General features: G+C 42.0%; 1 protein-coding gene across 1 annotated transcript in view; it reads left to right on the forward strand.

Moving 5' to 3' along the window:
- The first annotated feature begins 313 nt into the window (after window positions 1–313).
- Window positions 314–24,869, forward strand: part of si:dkey-234i14.2 (heterogeneous nuclear ribonucleoprotein C) — a 50,460-nt gene continuing 25,904 nt past the window's right edge. The window contains exons 1-2 of the mRNA XM_050048389.1: window positions 314–485; window positions 7,536–7,611. Of these exons, the coding sequence (XP_049904346.1) occupies window positions 464–485; window positions 7,536–7,611 (98 nt within the window). The 5' untranslated portion in view covers window positions 314–463. The remainder of the gene's footprint in view (window positions 486–7,535; window positions 7,612–24,869) is intronic.

Raw genomic sequence — 24,869 nt, forward strand, 5'->3', positions numbered from 1 at the left:
TGTGAAGTGCACAGCAGTGTTCTCGGGTTGCTGCTCTTTGACATGTGTATTAACACACATGCACACACACACACACACACACACACACACACACTCCGTCAGCTTCCTCTTCGCCTGGCTGGGATCTGTAAGCCCTGAGCTCCAGCCAAGCTCCTGTTGCTGAGGGGAAACCAGCTGCACACTCATCCAATCCTCCTGCCAGTTCTCCTGCTAATGGAACAGCCCAGTGCACCCCTATCCACCCCTGCCAAAGGAAAACATTTGGTACATCCCATTGGTGCTTCTCTAGCTGGTTTGTCACTGACTCAGTAGTATCACAGCAGTTAGCCAAACGGCAGCCTGAACACACACACACACAGGCACACACACATTCACACACACACAGCAAGAGTGAGGACGTAAAAAGAGAGAGTTGCAAGAGAGACGAAAAGAAATCCTCTCCTGGTTGTTTTGCATTCCTGATATGACCCTGTTCAGCCCAAGATGTGAGTATACAGGGGTTTATCCCTGTGTGTTGGTGTGTTTATGCATGTGTCAGTGGGTGTTTGCATGCAGCACTGTGTTTCTGACAGACAATTTTTTTCCACTGTGCCTCATGTTTTGCCCTCCCCTCCCATCTTTCCCTCAAGCCTTTCTGTTCATAGACTGAGCCTGTGTTTGCTCATCTGGATCCCACGATCCTTCTCACTTTTGCCTCTGAACGTTTTTTTCCTGTCTCTCTCCGCAACTACACCTTGGTTCAATCAGTTTGAGGTTTTGATGGTTGGTGCCGGGATGTTTTAGGTTATGGTGTTAACACTGTGATGCATTACGAGGTGTTTCTGACAACTTCACCAGACACTGTGAAGGTGTGTATGATCAAATCAATCTGTCTTCCACACTGGCAAGGTCAGGACCTGCTCTCTGAGCGCAAAGGTTTGTGAAACAGAAACATCCGAAGGCTTAATTATGTCTGGTGATGGACTGAAGCATTCTTTCTTTTTTCAGCTGTTGAATGAAACGTGCATCTCTTTAGTGGACACGTCCTAATTTGAGCTGCTGCATCTCCTTACAACTCGAAGCTCTCTTCTCGCAGTGTCTGTTGGGAAAGTCTTCAGCAGAGTTCAGCACAGGCTGAGAAAGTGAAAGTGAAACTCATCTCAAGTTGTCTGTTTGTGGTATGCCATGATGTGAGATCTTTTCAGGGTCTATGACTCAGATCACGTACAGTCACTGAGCTTTCGCTCACCTCATGTTTCACCACTGTTGTGTATAGAGATCAGTTTTCTCTCTGACTCACATCGGCATCTCTCTCAACATGCCGTCTGTTCACATCAACCTTTCCCACCTTTCCTGTCTGCTTCGTTTTATTCCTCTGTTAAGGTTATAATCCATGTTTAATGTTGACAGTGACGCCTGTGATTACTCTGCAGTTAGCCCAGAGAGTGGAAACTAAAGCTTGATGGTTGCCACTTGGCTCTAAGTATGACCTGAGGTCATTTGCAGACAGAAAAATGGAGAGGATGCACTATGACAGAGTGCGGAGCCTGGCAGCAAGAAGCGTGCACGCTGCGCTTTTACATCCACGTTTGACAAACTACCGTCTCTTCCTATGTGGGGTGCCAGACTGTGGCCTGATTAATAAACTTTGAGGCAAGTGAGGGCTAAAAATGCTGTGTGCGTATTCAAGTGAAACTAGGCTCTTTTCTGATCTATTAAATGGTTTAAATATGCAAGGATGCAAATAGAGAGTAAGACAACAGAGCACATAATCTACAAAATTAATTATGTAATTAATTGGAAGTTTAAGGCGAAATATGAGTGGAACAACCATTGTCATATCTGAAGAATGGAACAAACCCAGGTGGAGAAATTTATTTTGTACTTACGCCTCTTTCTGCTTCTTTATCGCAACTAGAGTTTTATCTGGACAGCTTTGTTCTGAGATAAGATTATCAAAAAGTTATAAAGTTTTAGCAGCGTCATTGCCTAGATTGAAAGAAGTGGCAGTAATTAAGGAAAATGTTCACTACAAAAAAAGAAAGAAAATAAGTATCTTACTTCAGTTTTCACCAAGGTATGAAATAGTTTCTTAAATCTGCCAAAGCCAGTTAAAGAGAAATCAATTTTGCACTCTCAGTTGCCATAGTTTCAATTATTGTTGCCAAGACATTCAGTCATAATTGTTTTGTTTTCTTTGTCTTTTTTGGGTGAAATGTTTGAGAAAAGAAGACGTACGAGCAGCAGGATAACAAAATATATTTTTTTCTTAAATTGAAATACCACTGAAAATATTTGTGTCAATCATCAGCTTGTGCTTTTGTGTTCCGCTCCGAAATCAGCTGTGTGATTTTGAGGTGAAGAATATATTTAAAAAAAAAAAAAAAAATGTGTTTCAACCCATTGCATGAAAAATTGAAGAATCAAGAGGAAAGAAAACGATGGTAGAAGTCAGAAAATCGAGTGATGCTTTTATCTGATCGTGGTATTATCCCATCTCCGACACACCAGTGACTTCAAAGTGCTCAGATTAACAGAACATACGGTGGTAAATTATATTTTCCTATGCCCATTACCACATGTTAACTATTGTCTTGATGTGTGTGTGTGTGTGTGTGTGTGTGTGTGTGTGTGTGTGTGTGTTTCAAGGCAAATTAGGGTGCCTTTTTTCTATACAAGAGTAATATTCTGGGGAAAACGATAGCAATGGTGTGTTTGCACAAGAGGATGAAGTTGCTTACCAAAAAACCCTGTGAACATGCTGTGCACTAAGTCCCACAATTTATGTGTTTTAGCAGTGTCCCTGACTGTCTCGATGTTTCTTTCTTGAGTTGATTGCATACACGAATCACAAGAAGCCTTATATTAAATAACGATGTCAAAAACAGATTAATAAAATACTTAATTTAACCTGATAGAGTGTATAAAGGGAGGTGAAAGCACATGTTCAGAAAGAGCAGTTTTCCGGGAGCTGGTAGAGAGGACACTTCAGGTTGCTGACAGACTGACTGAGGTCTTTAAAGGCCGTCCGGTCCCCCGCCTCCTCTGGAGATTAAGAATAATTCAGAATAAGAGAAGCTTCTCCACGTTGTTACTGTGTTATTATGTTCCCAGGTTGTGTGATTAAGCGGGCTCCCACTTTGGCTCACTATGAAGCGACAGTGTGGCACTCAGCCTGACATCTGCTGATACAAAGCGCAGTGACAGACCGCAGACCGTGGCAGAGGTGGAGGCTTTCTAACTCATTACAGCTGATCATGTGTGACCTTGATGTGTCCTCTGGTGCCCTTTGCTCCTCTTTCACAAGCACAGTGTCTATTATATATACTGTCTGATTCCTGTATGATCTACTTAGACTGGAGTCTTTTGGGCTCGTCTCTGATTCAGCTGATCTGTAGTGAGAATAATGGCACCCTACAGAATGTTATTATGCCACGATGCCACCCATGATAATGATAATATCACCATACGTACAGTTTTGTGATTTGCAATATAATGTACAGTACTTGTCTTTGATGCAAGAATCAGTTTTCCATATGCTATACTAGTGCTGTCATTTGCACATAAAAGTAGAGTTAGAGTCAAAACTTTTCACCCAACCAAAACATTAAAAAAGAAACATTAGAATTAAATTAAATTAAATTAAATTAAATTAAATTAAAGGAATACATTTTAAAAAGCACAGATGAGAAACAAAAGATCAGATATTGGTAACACTTTAATTTAACACCCCCATATTTAATATTTTACAGACAGCACTGAAGCATTTGACACATAGTTTACAACACTATAATTTAAAAGTTAACATGCATTTATGTATTTGTCAGTGACTTTAGCTCTTCCTGTGGGCACCCATACTGTAAGTAGAAGCTGGTGTGTAAATTAATGACACTGTTGTAATATGATAAAACAGCCCACGTCCTCATGGAGGAAGTCAAATACTGCACATTAATAAGCACTTAAAATGTCCTCATATTTGCATACAGCTACATTATATTGTGTTCTAAATTATTTATGATTGTGTATGTAGTGCTTATGAATGCTAAAACAGGTGGGTTAAAGTGAAGTGTTACTGTTACAGATAATGTTCAGGGAAAAATGTATAATTGCATCACAGCAACAACAACGATCAATCGCTATTATCATCACATTCATCATCACCACAGTCAACACAATTACTGAGCACAATATAGATCATCACTGCCTTAAGTGATATTTATACAGGCCTCTGTGTTTAAGTAGTCGAGCAAACTTCCATAAAAATTGCAATTCTCAATATAAAAGCTGTAATCAGTACTTTTAATATAAATATATGAGTATGTATTTCCGTTTAGGTGTGTGTGTGCATGTGTGTATGTGGAGTCTGCACTGGAGAAGTTAATTGTAGCACATAGGATTTTGTTTACCAAATAACAGTCTGATTACCTCCTGAGGTTTTGCTCCCGTAGAGCGAGACAACTGTGCTCAGCAGCATCCTCCCCTCTTCCTGTGTAATGGCTTCTTCATGCAGTCAATCATACGGTCGTCATGTCGCTCAGCAAACACATTATAAAACTCAGTTTTCTCCTGCCACACAATCACCCCTGTCCCAGTCTGTGTGGATGAGGAACTGTCAAGTATATTTTTAAAGATATCTTTTAGTCATGGAGGGTGCAGTTACTGTCACAATAAAATATTACGCTGGTGCACAAACGGTACAGCCTATCCAGTAGAGGTGGGCAACAATATATGAAACTAGTTATCAAAGTGACTTTAAAGTAATATGTATAATAATATGATATGCCCTTATATCTGTTTCATTTTCTGGCTTTAGAGGCTGAATAACAACTTCTGAAATAGTTGAAATGACTGTTTTAAATGAGTGAAATTAACAATGAATGCCTCTACTCGTTTGGGTATGACATTCCAAAAGCTATATTTAGCATATTTCTAACATATCTTTTATAATGCCAGCATTTTCTACACACAAATATTGTGTTTTAGAGATATCTAAAATATCTCTTTATATTAAGGCTGGGCGATATGGAGAAAATCTTATTTCCTGATACCGCAATGTTGATCCTGCAACGATACTGTAGGGTTGACCGTTGGTACTTTCACAAAGTATTTACATTTCTGATGAATCATGATCAGTAATGTAGGTATAAAGATCAAATGGGTAAAGACAAATAATAGAACAGCTAGAATGATTTGATAAGTCCAGAGAATTACGTCACTTTACTGTAATGCAGCCTTTTAAACCAGGAAAAGACAACACTTTTGATATTACAATATCCAAAATTTAAGACAATATTTAGTCTCATATCATGATATCAATATAACATTAATACACTAACCTTGACACTAATTAAGTTGTAACACTGTGCATCAATTAGATCCTTTTTGGGAGTGCATAAATTGACTCCAGTTTTGGCCATTAGTTTAGATACGGGATGGGAACCTCCAGACATCAGACATAAACTTCAAATGCATTGGCTTTGGAATAGACTTGTGAAGATGTCAGATCAGAGACTTACTAAAAAGCCATTTAATTGGGACATCTCCCACGGTCATCCCTGGGCCAATGAGTTGAGATTCTTATTTTAATTGAAGAACTTGTCATTTACACCCCAGAACAGGTTAGCCTGTGATATCGGGGAGATTAGGAGCAAAAGATTTCTTATGTATAGAGAAAAAAATGGTCTGTTAATATATGGTGTAACCCAAAATTATGAACTTAATGTCTCATAAAGATTAGCTGCAGCGTAGAGCCTTATGTGAAGTATAATTCAAATAAAAGACAAAGGAACAGGAACATTACCATTACCATTAGCCTTAGAGACCGGAAGATTTAATGTGACCCCAGAGGAGGACAGACTTTGTTTGTTGTGCAATAAAGGTGAAATTAAGAATGAGGCTCATTTTTTGTTTTACTGTCCTGCATATGAAGACATAAGGGATGTACTTTTAAGTAAAATGACCTCCATTTATTTTGTTTTCTTTTGATAGGATGACCATGTAAAATTAGCGTTAGGCTATAAAAGTGGAACTTTTTTTGTGGCTGAATTTGATTGCCGGGCCTGTGAGAGAAAGCAGAGTATTTCTTTTGGGGACTGAGCAGTAAGATAACATGTACTTAAGATCAGTTATTCCCAACTGGTCCAGCCATTGGGTCCAGATTCCTTCTTAGTCATTTGTTCAAGGTCCACACAGTTTAACATATTCAGCATCATACAGTACTTGCGTTTGGCCATGTCATTGAGCTAGTTTGCTGTCTCTTTATGTAGCTGTCCATTAGTCACTCACTCTACAGCAGAGAATGGCACTTCAAAGTAAAAGCTCTGTCCCGGAAATTCACTATACTTCAAATAAAGTTTTTTTTTTTACAAACTTGACACACTCATGAATCACTTGCGGTCCATTCAGAATGGACCCGGGACCCACTTTTGGACCAGGACCCACCAGTTGGGAACCACTGCCTCTGACCACTGCAATGATACTGTGATGGCGTCTTGTAAACCCTTGAGGGTTGGGCACATGATTGTGTGCATGACACAAAATAAAGAAATCAATCAATCAATGTATTGCCTAGCCCTCTTTTATATTTAATTTCTCTATATTCCTCATATCTATCACACAGTAGTGGTTTTCTGGTTGTGCATACAGGCACAGCTCAGGCGAATAATAGTTAAGGTGTCAGCAGCAGGGGCCAGTTCCTAACCAGCAGAGTTGGCTGCAGAGAAGCTATAGCCAGCAGGTCACTGTTTGACTAAAACTGTCAGGAAATTATCACTGCTGTGGGAGGTAAGGCGCATACACGTGTCTAAATTTCTTTTCACACATTCAAACCCCATACTTAATTAATTGTAGCTTCCAGCCATTTGACAGTCACGCTGTGTGAGTGTATGTGCAGCTGGCCCAGTCACACTCCATTCACCACCCATCTGTCCATGTCAGACCGGCCCCCTCTCCTCTCCTCCCCTTTTTACTCCTTCACTTTTTTCCTCTCTTTTACACTCACCTTTGGTAAATCACTGCTGAGCCACGACCAACGTGAGCAGTGAGCTGTTGGCGTATCCTGTAATCAAGATGGCTCGTGGTTAAATGGCCCATTGGTACATGTGTACAGGGGTGTTTGCAGGAGAGACGCACGAGCACACAGGGAGAGAGAGATGGGGTTTGGCTTTTGAGACAAGTCTAAAGCTGCACCAGGTTTCTGATGTTTGCTTGCAGACAGGAGACAAAAATGGAGGCGAACAGCTGGCTCGGAGTGGCAGAAGCAATCAACGGAGATTGATAGATGATAGATGCACATGGAAAACAGTCACTGTCAGTCTTAGCCAGCCCTTCAGTCATTATCATGTCAAATCATGACAGCAACTACAGCAGTTTAGGTTTGTTATGCTCAAATAAAGAGTAATTCTGGGTGCAGGATAAACACAACCAGCCAATCCAGAGAGGTTTCAGGTTAGTTTATCATCTGAACGTTCTTCCGTGTGCTTTGTACCCCTGCTGTGTTTTGTTATGATGCTCTTTACTGTATCAGCACAAAGTTAATTGGTTGCTTTTCCATGCAGACATGAGCATGAGTGGAGAGTTGAAGTCCAGCCGCTCCAGGGCAGCAAGTAAGAGGGCCAGCAACACCACTTATGGGTGAGTACGACCCCCCCACACCTCCACCCCCTCCGTGCGCTCTATTCTTTGCCGCAACCCTTTCTCTGTAACTCAATGGGTGCACCTCGGCATTGCAATCAATGCAACATTATTCGTTATTAGCTTCATACCAGCTGTGTATGTAAGCTGCTATTGATTTTAGCCAGAGGTGCTGTCTCCATCCGTCAATGTTTTAATCTCTCTGTTGATGTAGTGCACACATATGAGTGGAGCTGATTACTGTTTATTGCTGGCAGTTCAATACAGCGCTGCGGAGCTGTACTAACACTAACGGCATGCTTAGATAGCTGGCGAGGGGAATGGAAGGGCAGTGGGAGAGAGGACGGTGTGAGAGCTTGTTTAAATTCATTCATGCCTTCATTACTCTTACCTCCAACACTCTCCTTGAACTGCATCTCTTACTCTGACTGCAGCTCTGTAGGCTCGAGCTCTTCTAATGAGCATAAACCACAGAAGGTACTCTGTGTGAAGTTTGAGTTCTCAACCTACTGACTCTCCTATAGTACATGCCCTCTGGACGACCATATATCATGCTTCTTGCAGCAGAGCGATGGACATGGAATCTATAAGCAAGGCCCTTAGAAGACATCACATTATCAGAAAAGAAAAAAATTCAATATTCCTAATTCCATAGATGTGGAATAAGGACGTTGCTGTGTATCACTGCGCCAACACAGGCACACGAGCCTTTTTGCTGACAATGGAGATAGTGAGATACTCACATTAAAGCAACTGGGGTTGACATAATAAATAATACTGAAATAAATAATACTGAAATACTAGTGGAATACAAATGAGAACTGGAAATGAATATTAACAGATGTAATAATACTGATGCCGAGCCAAATCAGCAAATCTCATTATCATCCTGCATAACTGGGACTCCACATATGTTTCCAGCTCCTCTATAAATACTGATATTTTTCTCACTCCTGGCAGCTCCATTTACTGCCTGTGTTGGTTTCATCACGGCATACTATGTAGGGTAATGTGTGAATATTGCAGTATGGGGCTTTATATATTATGTCCCCAGCGTGTCCTTCAAAACAGTTAATCCAGCTCTGGCTGTGCTCCCTCCTCCACTCCCTATGACCACCTCTGCCTAAACCTTAAACCCCCCCAAACGTTATTTGCCTATTCCACCATGTAGTTATTCAACAGCGTGCGGCCGTGCATTAATGAGGTTAGTCATACAACACACACACACACACGCAATGACTAACCACAAATGGAAAACACCTGAGGTAGCAGTCCTGATATAGCCTGAGATTACATGGACTTAAAGTCGGCTCTCTGTGACCATTTCGGGTTTATGGGCACATTCAGTGAACTAAACCAAGCTGAGAACCCGTCCAGCCTGTACACTCACAGAACAGAGCAAGATTAAAAGTCTACAGGCGTGTTCGCAGCTCTGTGAAGCCGTACTTAGACACAGCAGGGCTTTGAGCAAAGTGCGAACATCAGCATGCTAACATGCTCACAATGACAATGCTTGTGCTGATGTAAAGCAGGTATAATGCTGCTCATGATCACCATCTTTGTCTAGCGTGTGACTATATTTGCTAATTAGCACAGAAAATTATCACAGCTGAGACTAATGGGAACATCATTTAAGGGATACTTAGTTGATTTTCAACAAGCTTTGTATCATACATGAGTAGTGTGTGTAAATTAATTACAGTACACCTACCAGCTCCCAGATCTCCCTGCTCATCACCCTGCACAAATCTGCCCAGGTTCACTGGTTCTGGGGCTGTTGCTTGAAAAACAGGTTGTACTTTTCATATAGAGGCAAATTGAGAGATAGAGATGTCCCTCTCTCTGTCCTCAGATCAAACAGTAAAACTAAGCAGTGCTAATCAAATATTAACCAAGATTCTGTTACCGCATCACCTAATTCATGCGTAAAATGTTTTCAGAAACATATTTCAGTGTGCTGTTTAGCTGTAATTGAAGAATTTTTGAACACAGTGGCCACCACTTACTTTAACTCAATAGTAAAAATGGAGGCCGAAAAAACTGAGATCAAACAGTAAAACTAAGTGCTGATCAAAGATGAACCAAGATGACCTATTTCTTATCTAAAATGTTTTCAGATTTTCAGAAACATATTTTAGTGTACTGTTTAACTGTAATTCGAGATCTTTTGTTACCAGCAGGCCTCCATATTGTTTCCTGTGTCAAAACACACAACTCGCATTGCCTCACCTACCCACATGTTTACTGGTCCAGTGTGGTGTAGTGCATTCTGGTAGTTGTAGGTTTTCTACCTCTTTTACTCTGTTTTCTCTGGCCGTAGAGCACCAATTTCAAAAGTAGCATTTTTCTACTGCACAGACCACCCAGTTAAATGAAAAGACCAAAATTATCACCAATCATACTGAGAGCAATGTGAATGAAACATCTAATTAAATTGTAAGGAGTCCCTGCCTGTCTGTCTGATTTTCTCGACAACCATTCATCCAATCGACATCACACTCAGTGGGGTGTTTTGTTGAGGACCCAAGGAAGTGCAGCGCTGAGTGCGATCAGCGTGAGAGCTATCAATAATATATGGACACACTGTGTTTTGAAAGGGGTCCCCTATTAACTGTAACACTGCCACACAGCATGCTGGGTACAGCTCGCTCTGCATTGCTCGCTACAGTACGTTCAAGAACAGATGACGAGAGCGCGAGGTGTTACACTGTAGCAAACTCAACCATTTCAAGCATCGGCAATGTAACTTCCAGACTGACGGCTTTTGATTTAGGACCCAAGAAGGCGCATGTTGAGTGTGAAGTTGCAAGCAGCAATATTGGAGGACGAGTGATCAGCCTGTTCCAGAGGCAAGTTTTGAATTGGTGACAGTGCCAGCTTCAGTAAAAAACACAAATTACAACATCATGGAGGCACAAGAGGAAAAGTCAGAGGATCACCAGAGTCAGTAGAGTTCATCTGCTGGGCAACATGAATGTCTGTGTATCAAATGTCATAACAATCCATCCAATAGTTGTTGAGATATTTAAATGTGGACCAAAATTAGCTGGCACCAACACTGCCATCCCTAGAGCCACGCTGATAGCATGGCTGAAAACATTCATATGCACATGATGATGTGAAACTACAAACATAAAAAGTGATTAAAATGGTTTTGCTTTCATGTTCATTGGATGGCAGCATCTAAATGTGTTTATCCCTTTCCCTGCACAACTCTATATAAATTTGAGTCCTAGGGAAGAGAGAAATAAATCATAAGACAAGCCAATCTACGCGATCATTTCCCAGAAACAGAAACTACAATACAGCTATAGCCACAAATGTAAATCACCACGAGACAGCCACCAAAAATTTCTCTGTCCAGACTCCAATAATCCTGCTCCGTGCTGCTGGCAGCAGCGTGCCCCGTCTTCTCCCTCCTCCCACTGTTCTCACAGAGCTGGCCAACAAACACTGCTGCCTGTGGCCTAGATTACTTTGCAAACAAACTTTCCAACTCATGTCTAAGACGCTAAAGCAGTGTAATCTCCTCATGAAACACAGTGCGCGTTGCCAGCATTTTATTATTGCTAGAAAGTTGGATTATTTAGCTCAACAATTACATTTTCTACCTTCTCTCTACAATTAAACCCAATAAAAGTTTCTGTTTCATTTTATGCCTTAATGTAGCCCAAGTCATTTCTTGTCTCATGATAGTAGCAGCTTTTTTCTCCTCTTCCTCTCCTCCCACTTCCACTCTCACACGTCTCCCCCCAGGCCATTTGCTCCAGAGCGACCCCGACAACACAAGGGTTTTGTCATCATTTATCGTCCATGCTTTTCTGACTGTCGCAGGTCCCCTCTAGCTGGGTGAGCCCCAGCTGTGGAGGGAGACATGGGGTTGAGAGAGTGGCAGGCATTTCACAACCCAGATGCTGCTGCCGCCGCTGCAGCCGTGGCCTCTGTGTGCTCCAGTGCACTACTATAAAAGCTCACTGTACTGTGTGGCCTGTATAAGAAGGCTCAGGTGCCAGAGGAAGGGCCCCAGAGGTGTGTGTGTGTGTGTATGTGTACGATAATCTAACGACTTAAAGAGCTGTATGGACAAAAGGCTGCTGTAGTTAAGCAGTTTTTTGTCTCTCCACCCTGTTGTTGTTATAGAAGAGATAGAGCAATAAAACTGCAAAGACTCTGATGTTTCTCTGCAGCCCTCCCGCACTGATCTTCAGTTTGTGGCTCTGTGGTTGTACCTCCCTTTGTAGAAATGTCCAGCCTGTGTTCAGGTCATTACAGCACTCATTTCATTATCTGCTCCATTTTGCATCTCAGCGAAGAGGGGACTGGCCTGAACACCAAGTGGCAGGGTGTACTGAGCATCTGGTCTCTGGTATTTTTGTCTGCTTTTGCCACGCTCTTCACTCTTTTAATATTCTCTCATCTGTTCTAATTATCAAAAAGGCTGGTCATAGCGGAGTTTAAGTTAGGAAGCGATGCAGCGGGCCCATCTGTCATATAGGCTAAAAGAGACTAACCGGGGCAGGAGAGGTGGTATAAAGTCTGCAGTTGGCAGGAGCAGTGGGTGATGATGTCCTCTCTGTTTTGTGTGATGCACAGCGTGTCGCAACTTAAAGGCTCTGAATCAGATTTTACAAAAATGTGTACAAGGGTGACAGGGAATGGGTTACATGAGTGGGCCAGTGCAGCAGAAAATATAATTCTGGTTTATTACAATTTGGGTCTTACTGTTTTGGTTTTGGCCATCAATTTCATTGGTTACGCTTACACTGTACATGCCACTTTAATTGCTATAGTTACTATGGTGCAAGAGGAATGAACAGTCATATGATCATTACAGAACAAAAAACACATAAGTCAAACTTATTTGGAAGAGAAGACAAAGGTGAATGGTAAAATGCAAACTGTAAGGGGCTTAAACATCCATCGCAGTTCACAGACTGACTTCCTGTTTCAAATTTGACCTCCCATTCTTGCCTTAGTTGTGCTTGGTTTACATCTAGCTAAGCAGTCGCTTGACCACTTGTTTCCAGCCCTGTCAGACATATATTGATGTCACCATCTCAGCTATTAGTTTGGTAAATGTGATGTCATCATAACTGATGACAAAAACTATGGAAATAAAGACAAAGGTTTCAATAGACCTGAATTATCCTTTGAAGGTCTGTAGGATTTAGTGGCACCAGTGTTTGGTTTGTCCATCCAAGCTTGAAAGACAGGGGTCAGAAACCATTTTGATATGAAGTGCCATTTTTAAATTTCCTTGTTAATCAGTGTGCCTTATCAATACAGTGTCAATCCATTTCACCTTTTGTTGACTGACACACAGCCAAACATGATATGTTATTCACATCTATGCTCTCTTCATGTGTGATGCTAAATACCGTGGCTTCTTTCAAACCAGCTGTGTGTTGCTCTCTAACTTAATCTTGTCTCTGTTTGGTAACCCATTAAACCAAACCTCTGAGCTACAGAGGATAGTCTCCTGAATATGTTCGCCATAAGTGTATGACTTTACACATTTTGCAATGCAGTGAGCAGTGAGATAGCTTGCTTCAGTAGTATTATTTTTAGTATCAGCTCACATTTTGAGGATGTGTGCTTGCTTTCCATACCCAGGTACCCAGCATGTTTGATGAGTATTTAAAATTTTCTCACATATGGTTTCAAAATGGTGTTTAACACTTCCATATTTGCAAAGAAACTCTCTTGCAGACTTATTGCTAGTGTACCACTGGTTAAGCTGCACCAATGGTGGCACACGTGCCTAAGGTCGCTGACTCCTGTGTGGGAGAACTATGGCCAAATCTAGAGCCAGCATTTGATTTATTAAAGAACAACATGGCGGACTCTGTGGAAGAGGATCCACTCCATATTTAGATATAAACAGCTCGTTATAAGGTGACAAAAAACACAACAATTCTTATTTTTAGGTGATTATAAAATAATGAAAACAAAATCATGATTATTATATACAATTTCTCCTAGAAGATAACCCTAAATCCTACACAATGGACATTTTAGGGTTTTCTAGAGGCAGGTACGGCATTGGGAATAGGGCTGGGTAATATATAGTATTACTATCGTGTTGATGTTGTGATATGAGAGTAGATAATAATAATAATAATTTTATAGTATATAGTTATATCATGTATGTTGTCTTTTCCTGCTTTTGCATTACAAAGTTACAGTGATATAAATTTCTGAATTTTTCTGACTGTTCTAGCTGTTCTATTATTGCCTTTACCCACTTAGTCATTATATCCACATTACTGATGATTAAGTGTCGTTATTTTTTGAAAGCCTACGATATCCTCACAATATCAATGCTGAGGTGTTTGATGAAAAATATTGTGATTTTTGATTTTCTCCACATCACCCAGCCCTGATTGGGAACAGATCTGTAAAGCTACAGGAAGCAGCTTTTTTTTTAACAGAGTGTATTTTTAGTCACGTCTTCCTCCATCTCATTTGTTCCCGTGCAAGACTTGTCACTTATTTTGTCAGATTGTATATGTGTATCTCGCCTGAGGCTTGGCTGGCTGACATCTGTGAAAACCACCACAAGCAGTGAAAAAGCAGAGGGCAAATATAGAGAAATCTGCAGTTAAGAAAACCATGTCGAAGCTCCCCCTTTTTTATGGATGATGTCTTTCTGCTGGACATATTTCTGTGACATCACTCTCATTGTCACAACTCGACTGACCACCAGATGTTATGACACCTTCCCACATTTACATCTGTACACACAACATCCTGATTATTTCTTTTGAAAAATGACTGTGATAAACATCTCATATTTAACAAAACAACTCATATTTAAGTATTGTTAATGGGAGGAAATAGCATGGTGTTGCCTGAAAAAACACATGAATAAAAATATGTAAAATACAGTGCTGGATCTAGTCCCGCCCTCTACCCTTTTCCCAGTGTGGTTGTCAGGTTATGATGATTAACTGTGAATAGGTTGCTCCTGATCCTTGCAGGAGTCTAGTGTGAGCTCATGAATGGGGCAGTGTAAAGGGTACTATAACCATCCTGCAGGCTACCATTCATTTCCTAAGCGCAAATATCTGTCCGGTGTTTCGTGACTTGCCCAGTCAGTGCAGCATGAATTTGATAGTTTTTGATATATACTCAGAAAATCAACTACCAAAGGAAAATGAGGGGGCTAAAAAATCACCTACTGCAGCATGACCTTGGTTTCTGATGTTCATTTGTTGTATATTGAAAAGCACTCCAGTTCACAGTGAGGAATTTCTCACCATTTAGTTTCTCCTCACAAATAGCACCTGCACCTCAGTGAAATGAGGTTAAATGAAGTGTGGAGAGAGTTCTTGACCTGTGTGTCACTGTTTTCTGGTGTTCTGGCCATGTCAGACACTATGCAGCCAGTTACTGTAGGTCAGTGTCTGACTGTAGAATGAGCATTAAATCTGTTGCCTGGTGCATATTTAAGACCCTGGCTCACTCCCAGTGCAATACAGCAGGATTTTTTAGCGTTGTATCACATAATATATATATATATATATATATATATATATATATATATATATATATATGTATATATATATATATATATACATATGTCCGAATAAACATTATTCTATTCTAAATCTTTAAATTTAGCCATACACACGTTTCTAATATTAGAATTTAGTTGGACCATGACAATTCATGGTAACCTTCTGAAACTGACAATCCAATTATCAAGTCCACTTTACACAGCGACTGACCAGATGTGTGGCAGTGAGAAAGTAGGTACCGGTCTCTCAAAGGTCCAGTGTGTAGGATTTAGGGGGATATATTTGGCAGAAATGGAATGTAATATAATAAGTATGTTTTCTTTAGACTATAATCATCTAAAAAAATAAGAATCATTGTGTTTTTGTTACTTTCGATGAGCCGTTTATATCTACGAGGGTCTTTGTCCACATGTTGAGTCCACCATGTTGCACCACCGTGTTTCTGTGGTAGCTCAGAATGGATAAACCAAACAATGGTTTGAGAAAGGGCCATTCAGTTTTCACCTTGGCCACTGTACTTCATGCCTCTGCCATGAGCAGCATTGAAAAAATCTTGATTGCTCCTCGTAAAAACCTCCTGAACATCTGGATCAGAAAAAAGGTGAGCGCACATTAGCAGGTGCTCGTCGCAGAGAGGCTGAACTGTGTCAAAGAAGCACTGATTAGTATCATGAAACTGCTTTATTCTGTGTTTTTACCAGTTTTGATCACTGTGTCCATTTGACAGTGAGACCTCTGGATAATTCATCTCCTGGTGAAAGAAAACCCTGAACAATGAGCACTGAAGCAATTCTAACTGGGAGTTCATGCTTGGTGCATGGGAGAAGTTTCAGCTGGTTGCAATCCTTCTCCTAGATGCCACTTAATCCTATTCACGTCTACTTTGAGCTCTCTTTTTATTCTTACAACAACTTCAGTTCTGCAATCGATTGCCTTTAAGGAGAGACTGTCTTGTTAGTATGTGACCATACCAGTGTCTTGTGGGGTCATTTTGAACAGCTATAAACACTTGCCTTTGTTGTTTATTAAATAGCGATGATGTGAAGGTGATGAAGGAGACTCCGCTGACACCGTCTTGCTTGTATATAGAAAGGTTTATTACAAGAAGTACAGCATCAAATCAAGCACTTAGGATTGCCTGAGAGAGGGTTCGAAGCCAATATGAACTGCTCTGAATAACAGCTCCAACTACCCTGCCTATATAGGTTGGTTGTTTTTGTGAACTTTGGGACAAAATGAGACAGGTGACAGAGAGACAATCTAGATGGAATCCAACCTTTCAACCTAGCTTATCAGTCCTTGACCTGGGCCATAATAAAGTCTTGACCTGGGCCCCTAACTGATCATACCAGACCCAGGAAATCAATTACCATATAGAACTTAAGATACTACACCTTTAAACATGCTGGGACGACACCTGGTATGAACTACTTCATTTGAAGCAGGCCGAACCCAGCATCCTCACACACCATCCCTGAGTGAGCAAGTGAGTGACCGCCATTGGCAACAAAATGTAGCTAAAGCAAGCTTTTGCTGGTGCTGTGACGAAAAAGCAGCCCACTAACTATGCATCAAAGCCCTCTGTACCCTCCCCTTCCACTTCAGCATCAATTTTACAGCGTCGCTGCTATTTTCATTTTTCTGTCCAGCTTTTCCTTCTGCTCCTTGTCGGCTTTCTTTCTGCGTGGATGCACAGACGATGTGCTGTCTGCAGTCCATTCCTGGGAGAGATGATGGGGGACTGTACTGTAGGTAAAGGTCAGTGCAGTCAGAGGTGGATGTACTGCTGGGGAAAAGGTCACTCCGTGCAGAGTAGGGAGGAGGGTGCGTCTGCCGGTTTCAGGGCCGCCGCCACAGCTTTTGAGACAGCGGAGAGCGACTGAGGATATGAGACAGGTGGATATAGAGAGAGTGATATGGAGGCTGTAGACATGATGCTCTGTGGCACAAGGTCATGAGTCAGCAGTGGTGGCACCGGCTTAGTGCACAGTGGCAAGAATGACCATGATCGCATAACTGAGAAAATGAAAATATTTTTCCAGCCATTTTGGTGTGTGTGTGTTGGTATCTATATTCTGTGGCTGTGTGCATTACCAAGCCAGATGAGTTATCGCTCCTGTCCTGCAGGCTTATCAGTCTACAGGGGTTGGTCCCTCTGCTAATGAAGTCATCTCTATCCCTACTGCCTACTCGAGGCTGGGAAGAGAAAAGAGGGGGAAGCAGGTGGGAGAGGGAGAAAAGGAGGCATGAGTAAGGATTGATGCAAAAGACACAAAGGGTGTAATACAGAGCAACAACAGTACAGTGTGAAACAACCGAAAGAGAGAGGAGTAGATAGGAGAGAAAAATGCAGAGAGAGAAAGAAATAACAGTTGGGGAGAGTGAGGGGTGAAGAAAGCAAAGGAGAGAAAGCAAGTGAGCACTGCACTGCGTGTCATTGGCCCCCTGGCGTGAACAATCCATCTCAAATTGATCTTCCAGCTCGGCCCAGCAGGGCATTCTGAATCAATCTCAAATTGATCTCAGTGCCAGAGGTCGGGAAAACTAGCAGTGGAGCTTATCAGAAATATAGTGGTGCTGGGAGGATCTGACAGGGAAACTTATCACACTGCACAACAGGAAATGGGCTCTGAGCCCCCGGGGCAGCGAGAGGACGAGCCTTCTCCCTGTACACACACACACAAACCACACACTCACCAGCACACACAGATTCAATGTTTCTGCGTGTACCCAACACAACCATACACTGACACATGCTCCCCAGTGTTCAGCTCAGTACTGAGAGCGTATATTGCATAGACACAGACACATAAACAAGCACACACATACACACACACACACACATGCTGCTCAGGCATCAGTACACACCCAGAGGCTACGTCAAAAAATAAAAAGTTTGCCAGAGCACAATATGTCAATATATTTTAAGTTAGACAGGTGAGATTTGAGGCCTGGAGCTCTTAATGGCTTATAACACATTTAATGTGTCCTCAGCAAGGCTGTGTGAAAGGCCGCAGGAAGGACAATCAATACCGGCTTGCATTTAGACGGTCAGTCAGCTTAGGGGAGCAACCTGCCTCTCCAGGCCTGGTGAAAAATAAAACCATATAAACAATTGTTCAAAAGTGACTTTTACCACACAGTATCTCTAAAAACACTTAAAGAATCCAGTCCAGGAGCAGAAGAAGTTCACACACGCGCCACAGCTTCCTAAGCCCACTGCGCTTGTGTACTCATGAAGTTATGAGCTAATGAAAACTCAGCTGGCTGCTGATATTTGACAACTTTTGGAGACTCCAGTGTATTAGTGTCTGGTGGCCAGTGTTCCCTCTTGTGTTTCTAAGGGATTGTTGAGTGTTTTTTCTCACTTCTCATCGCTGCTTGGGTCATCAGATTGAAGCTGACAGCAACTTTACAGAGCCCGACCAGACACCAGAACACACAGAAAACTAACTCAAAGTTCATTTTGATGACAGAGAGAGCTGCAGAATGACACAGAGATAGGGCGATGGGAGCAATACAGGCAATGAGAGACTGAGGGAGTGCAGGGAAAAAGAGTGAGGAGGAGGGGAGGGCTCTTTGAGCATGTCAGCGATTGGGAGGCAGCAGGAGAGCCTTTGCTGTGGCCTGGAATGGAAAAGCTCTCTGTCAGCACAGAGGGGTAATGGGGGTTAGCAGGGTGAATGGAGGGAGTGGGGATAAGTGTGCAAGTATATAAAAAAGTGTGAGTGTGTGAGCACAAGTGGGAGAATGTACAAAGGGGCACTGCAGGATATCAGTGACCCCAATGACCCTCATGACACATGCATGCATGTATGCCCTCGCAATGCCACATAATGACAGTCACTCTCTGGAACATTGCTGCTAAAAGTGTGACTCTACAGACCAATGGCGACCCTCATGAACATTTTGTGTAGCCCTCGAACATTACATGAAATGCATATATTACATTTTAATAATTTGTAGTGCATATCAGTTCTTTCACTTTTAACAGCTTACATGTTATACACTACTAAGGGACTGCATCAAATTGTGTCCCCCTCAGACTGCAGGAGTTTTGGGCCGATTTAGTCCAGATTCACCTCTCCCAACAATTCCGTTCTGGGACCTTGGTCGGTAATAATGTTCAGCACAGATTATCTGATAATGTGAGAGGCTTACAGATCCAGTCTTTAGGAATGACTTGTAAAAACCTACTGGTTGAATAGTAACTAAAGTTAGTAGTTTTCGATGGACAACTTTCAACTGCGCTGTACGGCACGCAATCATTTGCTGACTCCATAAATTGGCATGCATTCACCAAAACTTTGAGAACCCAAGCTCTATAAACTTAGGTATAAATATTAAGTAAATTTAATAGAAATGGCTTCTTCCACTTGGGAAAAAAACATCCCATAAGAGGGGGAAACCAGCACCTCTGCAGAATCAGCTGCCACAATACAACAGCAGGTGTTGATTCTAAAGACACATCATTAAGTGGACATCCTGTTGTGGCTTGGTCTTCCTCCACCACAGTGCCCAGTGGGCAAGCAACATATTATGCTAATGAATGTTTCAGCAAAAACAAGCCAGACCTGTTTTTGACCTTTGGCCCCCATGAGGAACACACACACGCCTCAGAATCTCCTCCCTGCAGCTGTACTGTACACTCCATTTATTCTTTCAGTCTAACCTGAGGTACCCACTGACGAATGCCCTTCAGATGCTTCACTCACATTCCGGTGTTTTATCATTTTGTCGACCTTCCTCTGTTGACTAAATTAATCACAGCAGACATTTTGATTTGTTGTAGCAGGAAAAGCACATTCATTCATTCATTGTCTGTAACCGCTTATCCTCTTCAGGGTTACGAATGTGCCGGAGCCTATCCTAGCTGTCATTGGACGAGAGGTGGGGTGCAACCTGGACAGGTCACCTTACTGTCACAGTGCTCACACATGGAGACAGACAACGATTCACGCTCACATTCACACCTATGGGCAATTAAGAGTCATTAATTAACTTAACCTGCATGTGTTTAGACTGTTGGAGGAAGCCAGAAAACCCTGAGAACATGCAAACTCCACACAGAAGGGCCTCAGGTGAAACAAATTTCATAAACGCTGGCTTGGTTCCATCAAGTGTCCCAATAAGGCATGACAGTGAGGCAGCATGCATCCTGTGATGAGCTCACCTAAATGGAATGAAGTCATTATTGATATTATTAATTACTCTTGTGCTATTTCTGCAATGACAAGTCAAATGGTACACAACGGTGTTTTGTGCATGTTGGCTCACTGTCACACTGTCATGGCTTAATGGGACACTTGAATAGAATGGAGCAGTTGTTGAGCCATGAGTTATGAATAACACCTGTGATTTTCCTGCTATGATAAGCCAAATTTCCGCTGTAAAAAATGACCTATTTCTCCACCCCTGACCTCAACCATCACTGTGGAGGTGGGCAATATGAAATAATTATATCATGATATGTGTATATATGGAGAAATTGTGAAAGGGGAACCCCCACAGAGTCTTTTTATAGGTGTCGTGTGAAAAACGATGTACAAAGCCCCTTGTGGCTCCAGAGGGAGCTGTGTGAAGGCGGATAATTGTCCTCAAGTGATGTCACTTGAGTCAGCGTCAGCTACATGTAGGGCTGAATGCTCAAGTTTGAAAATGTTAATATCTTAAAGTGTGGCGTTAGAGAGAAGTGAACTTATCACATTAACAACCACCAGCATAACACACTCGAATATCTGAACAAACTGTTGAGTTGCATTGTAGGTAATGTAGTGTGTGTCAGGTTTTGACAAGGAAGAAAATGCATTAAATAAAAAAGACAATATCTCCGGTTCTGCTGCATCGATTTATTTTCACTAGCCATCGTGAATCTTATATTTTTTAGGAGTGCAATGCTGAGTCACATTGATGCATAAGTTGCATTGAAATGCAATATTTCCACTTAATAGTCCCACTACTTGATTGACTACAATGAACAAATCCATCTATCCATCCATCTATCCTCTGAGGGTCTTGAACCAGGAACCCTCTTGCTGTGACGCAACAGTGCTAACCACCACCGTGCTGCCCCTGAACAAATACAATGGTTGTCAAACTTTTTTCTACCTTGTACCACCTTAGAAAGTATTAGGTTTCTCAAAGTACCGCCACTATGACCAATATTAAAACACAGTAGCGCAGGCCTACCCTATTCAGGACAGGCCACGCCTGAGGCAGGTTTATTCCTCATCAGATTATTTATTGTTGACTGTTGTCAGTCACAGCCATGCTGTACAAAGGGATGGCACTAGAATTGGCACTTAATCTCTTCCACACAACTCTCATACACAGCTTGGGCCAGACCCTCATCAGGTTGCTGTGGAGATTTCACTGGCACTACTTAAGAAGCCAACAGCACTTGGGCTCAGTTGATTGTTGTCAACTTCAGTTTTAACAGCGCTGCTTGAAATATTCTCCTCTTGATCTGCACTTCTCTTCATAATAGTTCCTGTTTGGAGCCACGATTGCAGTGTTCTTAAACCATTCATTTTACCCCCGCTTGCCATCAAAGTTTAGCTCGTGCCTTATCATGGATGCATGTGTGTGCTACATTCACAAACCAGTGACCTAATACAACCAGAGAAAGTAAAGGAATAGCTAGCATCACATAACCATAATGAAAAAGGGTCTGATGATGAATATGTTTATGTTGTCTTGTTTTTAAAATGTGTACACATTATCATATTCACTACCAGTAAATGTAGAAATCACCATTTTCTGTTCATGTCCTTTATGCATAGAGAGTCTATGTGAACACTCAGTTGTGTTGCATTGCTCTCGGATCTCCTGAAACTTCCGCTAAAAGCTTCTTTTCTGCAGTACCACCCCACTTAGTTTTTAACTGAGCTCTACAAACACAATGTCTTAAAGTCGTAAACTTGTCTCCCTCCTTTAAAACATCACTGTCTCGTCACTTTCGATTCCTCTGCCTTCTCTCAATCTCTATCTATACAAAAGCAAGGCAGATACAGGGAGGCTGTTGACTTAGCGTCGCTAATGTTAGCTGAGGTTAAAGTTTTGTCCCAAAAGGATTGCAGACTGCAGTCTGAGGTTGACTCGGTAAATGTCAGCGCTGTCTATCACCGTTAAAACCACAGACAGCTCTTCTGAGGGAATTTCTGAATGGCAGCTTATTATTTGCCCTTGATATCCCCCAAATGTTCAGATCCTCTCTTGCTGTCCGAAGAGAGAATTTGTTTGCTCCGTGGCTGGATGACAAAGTCTAACTAGACACAGAAACACACACACACACACACACACACACACAGTTGAAGCGTTGGTATTTTTGTGACAGTGTCTTGTCTTTTTCACTTTCCTTTTGGTAGCGAGCACAGAAGTTAATTTTAGCTCAGTGTAACCATGCTGCTTTGCCCTTCATGCGGTTGAGCTGGAGTGACTTTTAGCTTTTAATTCTTTGATAATTTCAGGACAACAGCGCAGCTCAGGACAACGAAACGATGCAGGGGCTTGACAGAATTGAAAAGGCTGAAAGGATTAATTACTCCAGGCAGCCTTGGGTAACCTTTTAACTTTGTGCTCTAAGTCGGTTCTGACGGGGACAGTCGCCCCTGTTAGAGGAAGTGTCTTGATATCTGTGCTCCCATAGCTCTTTACGGGTAATGGGTTGAGGGGAGGGGTCTCTGTCAGTGCCCTGGATGTCACTTGTCACCTTACTGCTGTCTAATGCTGCTAATTAGCACTAAATAACCTGAACTCTGAAATTTCCAATTACTGCTCCCAGCGAGACCCTGCAGCTTTTGATGAATGGCACCGAGCTAAAGCAGTTGGCCCTCCTGGAGAGAAGCCACACATATTCATATACAAAGCGGCACTGCATCACTAACAGGCAGATGACATGTCGACCCTCGTTTCCAACTACCTCTCACTTCCCCATAAGCTCCAACAGCAAGCTTTAATTCAAAAGAAGCTTTTCAAAGTTGGTTTTAAAAAAAGAAAAAGTAGCATCGTTTGCTCATTTTGTTACGTGTTGAGTTGTGTGCAGATGGTCTCAAGTCATGCAGAAGAATTGGACTTATCCCACTCCAAACACTCTGCCTCCAGGAGGATTAGGCCTCATTGTCGACACTACTGAGGGGTGCATGTTTCTACAGCGCGTACACATCGAGCTAAACCCACACTTATCTACATATGCACATATTTATGGTGTGCAGACATACCTACACCCACATACAGTGCCCGCACGCTCAGGCAGAAATCACTGCGGCACACACACAGACATAGATTATACTGTATGTCCTCCAGTGATTTAAATTCAGAGGTTGGAGTTTTTGGCTCTGTGATCTTATTTTTAGACTTGCTCTGTATTTCTGTATCAAACAGGGGCCAAACGCAGCACCTGATCAGACTGGATTATAGGAAGTGTTTTTACTGTGACAACAAAACATGTGCAGTGTTATTCATTTATTCACATCCAGTCCTGCAAGAGTGCTAAATGTGCAATTAATATAAAAGCTCTTTGGGCTTTTAATCACAGTAAACACCTGTAAGAACGCCTGATTTGAAAGGCAGATTATGCTAATCTTTTGTTTAGACAGTCCTTTATTTACAGTCCTCTCTCCTCTCCTCTCCTCTCCTCTCCTCTCCTCTCCTCCATACTGTATCTGCAACATCACTGTGTTTCCTCTCACTGATATGTTTCTTTTATGTTTTTAGTGTTGTGGAGCTTCTGTTCAGTCTTTTGAAGCTCTTCAGTTGCTGTGTGATCAAAGCCTCGCTGCAAATGGTGACATTAAGGTTTAATGGATACAGACTGTGAGCACACGGTCTTCTGTCCCTTATGGGAAAACATTTAAAAACACTGTCTCTTATATGGCTTAGTTTTGTCAGATAGGCATTTTCCACACGTCAAGCTGCAATGAAGCTGTCAGTTTTCCATCACTGTTTGCTGGTAATGATGCTAAAAACACAGGCTGATTCATGAGACTCACTCATTATTTCCAACTCTGACATTCTTTGGCTAATCAAACAGTAACCATACCATGCTACACCCTGCCTTGTCCCTGCCACGGCTGATCCTACAAGCCTGCCGCATCAGTCAGGAATGTCCACACCCCGACAGCTGAAGGGGAATCTGACTCATTCCTCTCTCTGTCCCCATCCTCCTTGTCTCTTTAATAGACACTCCACTCCACCCTTTTTCACTCTCCCTGTCCTCTCCACTTTATCCACTCTGGCTTGAGAGCTTTGGCAAGGTGGCTTTGCCTCCTCCTGCCATTTGATGAGTACACCTACGAGGGGACAAGAGGGATGCATTGTGATGGGCAAATGGACCAAAAAAAAAAGAAGAAAAAAATCTTTCTCCTATGGGACACTTTTTATTGAGTCTCCTGTTCCCTGATGCATGTCTATTGTCCGATATCATGTACTGCCTGTTATGCCCCAGCTCTGGTCCTGGCTCCTGTTCAATGCCTTATTGATGTAGCAGCACTCCCCAGCTCCTCTCTGTCAATGCACTGCTCTTCCGCTGCTCTTTGTGACGATGTGGCTGCAATCAGACCTAAAGGGCTGTCAGCCATTCAGGGCTACTTAAACTAAAGTGAGAAAGGATGAGTGCAATCTGACACATAACCCTTATCTATGTACCTCTATTTCTTCCCCTGAATAAATTGCTCTCGGGCTATAATTTAACCTTGATGCATGTAGGATATAAATTTATGAGCAACTGGAGTTGCCATT

This window comes from Epinephelus moara, chromosome 1 (genome assembly GCF_006386435.1).
Source record: "Epinephelus moara isolate mb chromosome 1, YSFRI_EMoa_1.0, whole genome shotgun sequence".
In the NCBI taxonomy this organism is placed as follows: domain Eukaryota; kingdom Metazoa; phylum Chordata; class Actinopteri; order Perciformes; family Serranidae; genus Epinephelus; species Epinephelus moara.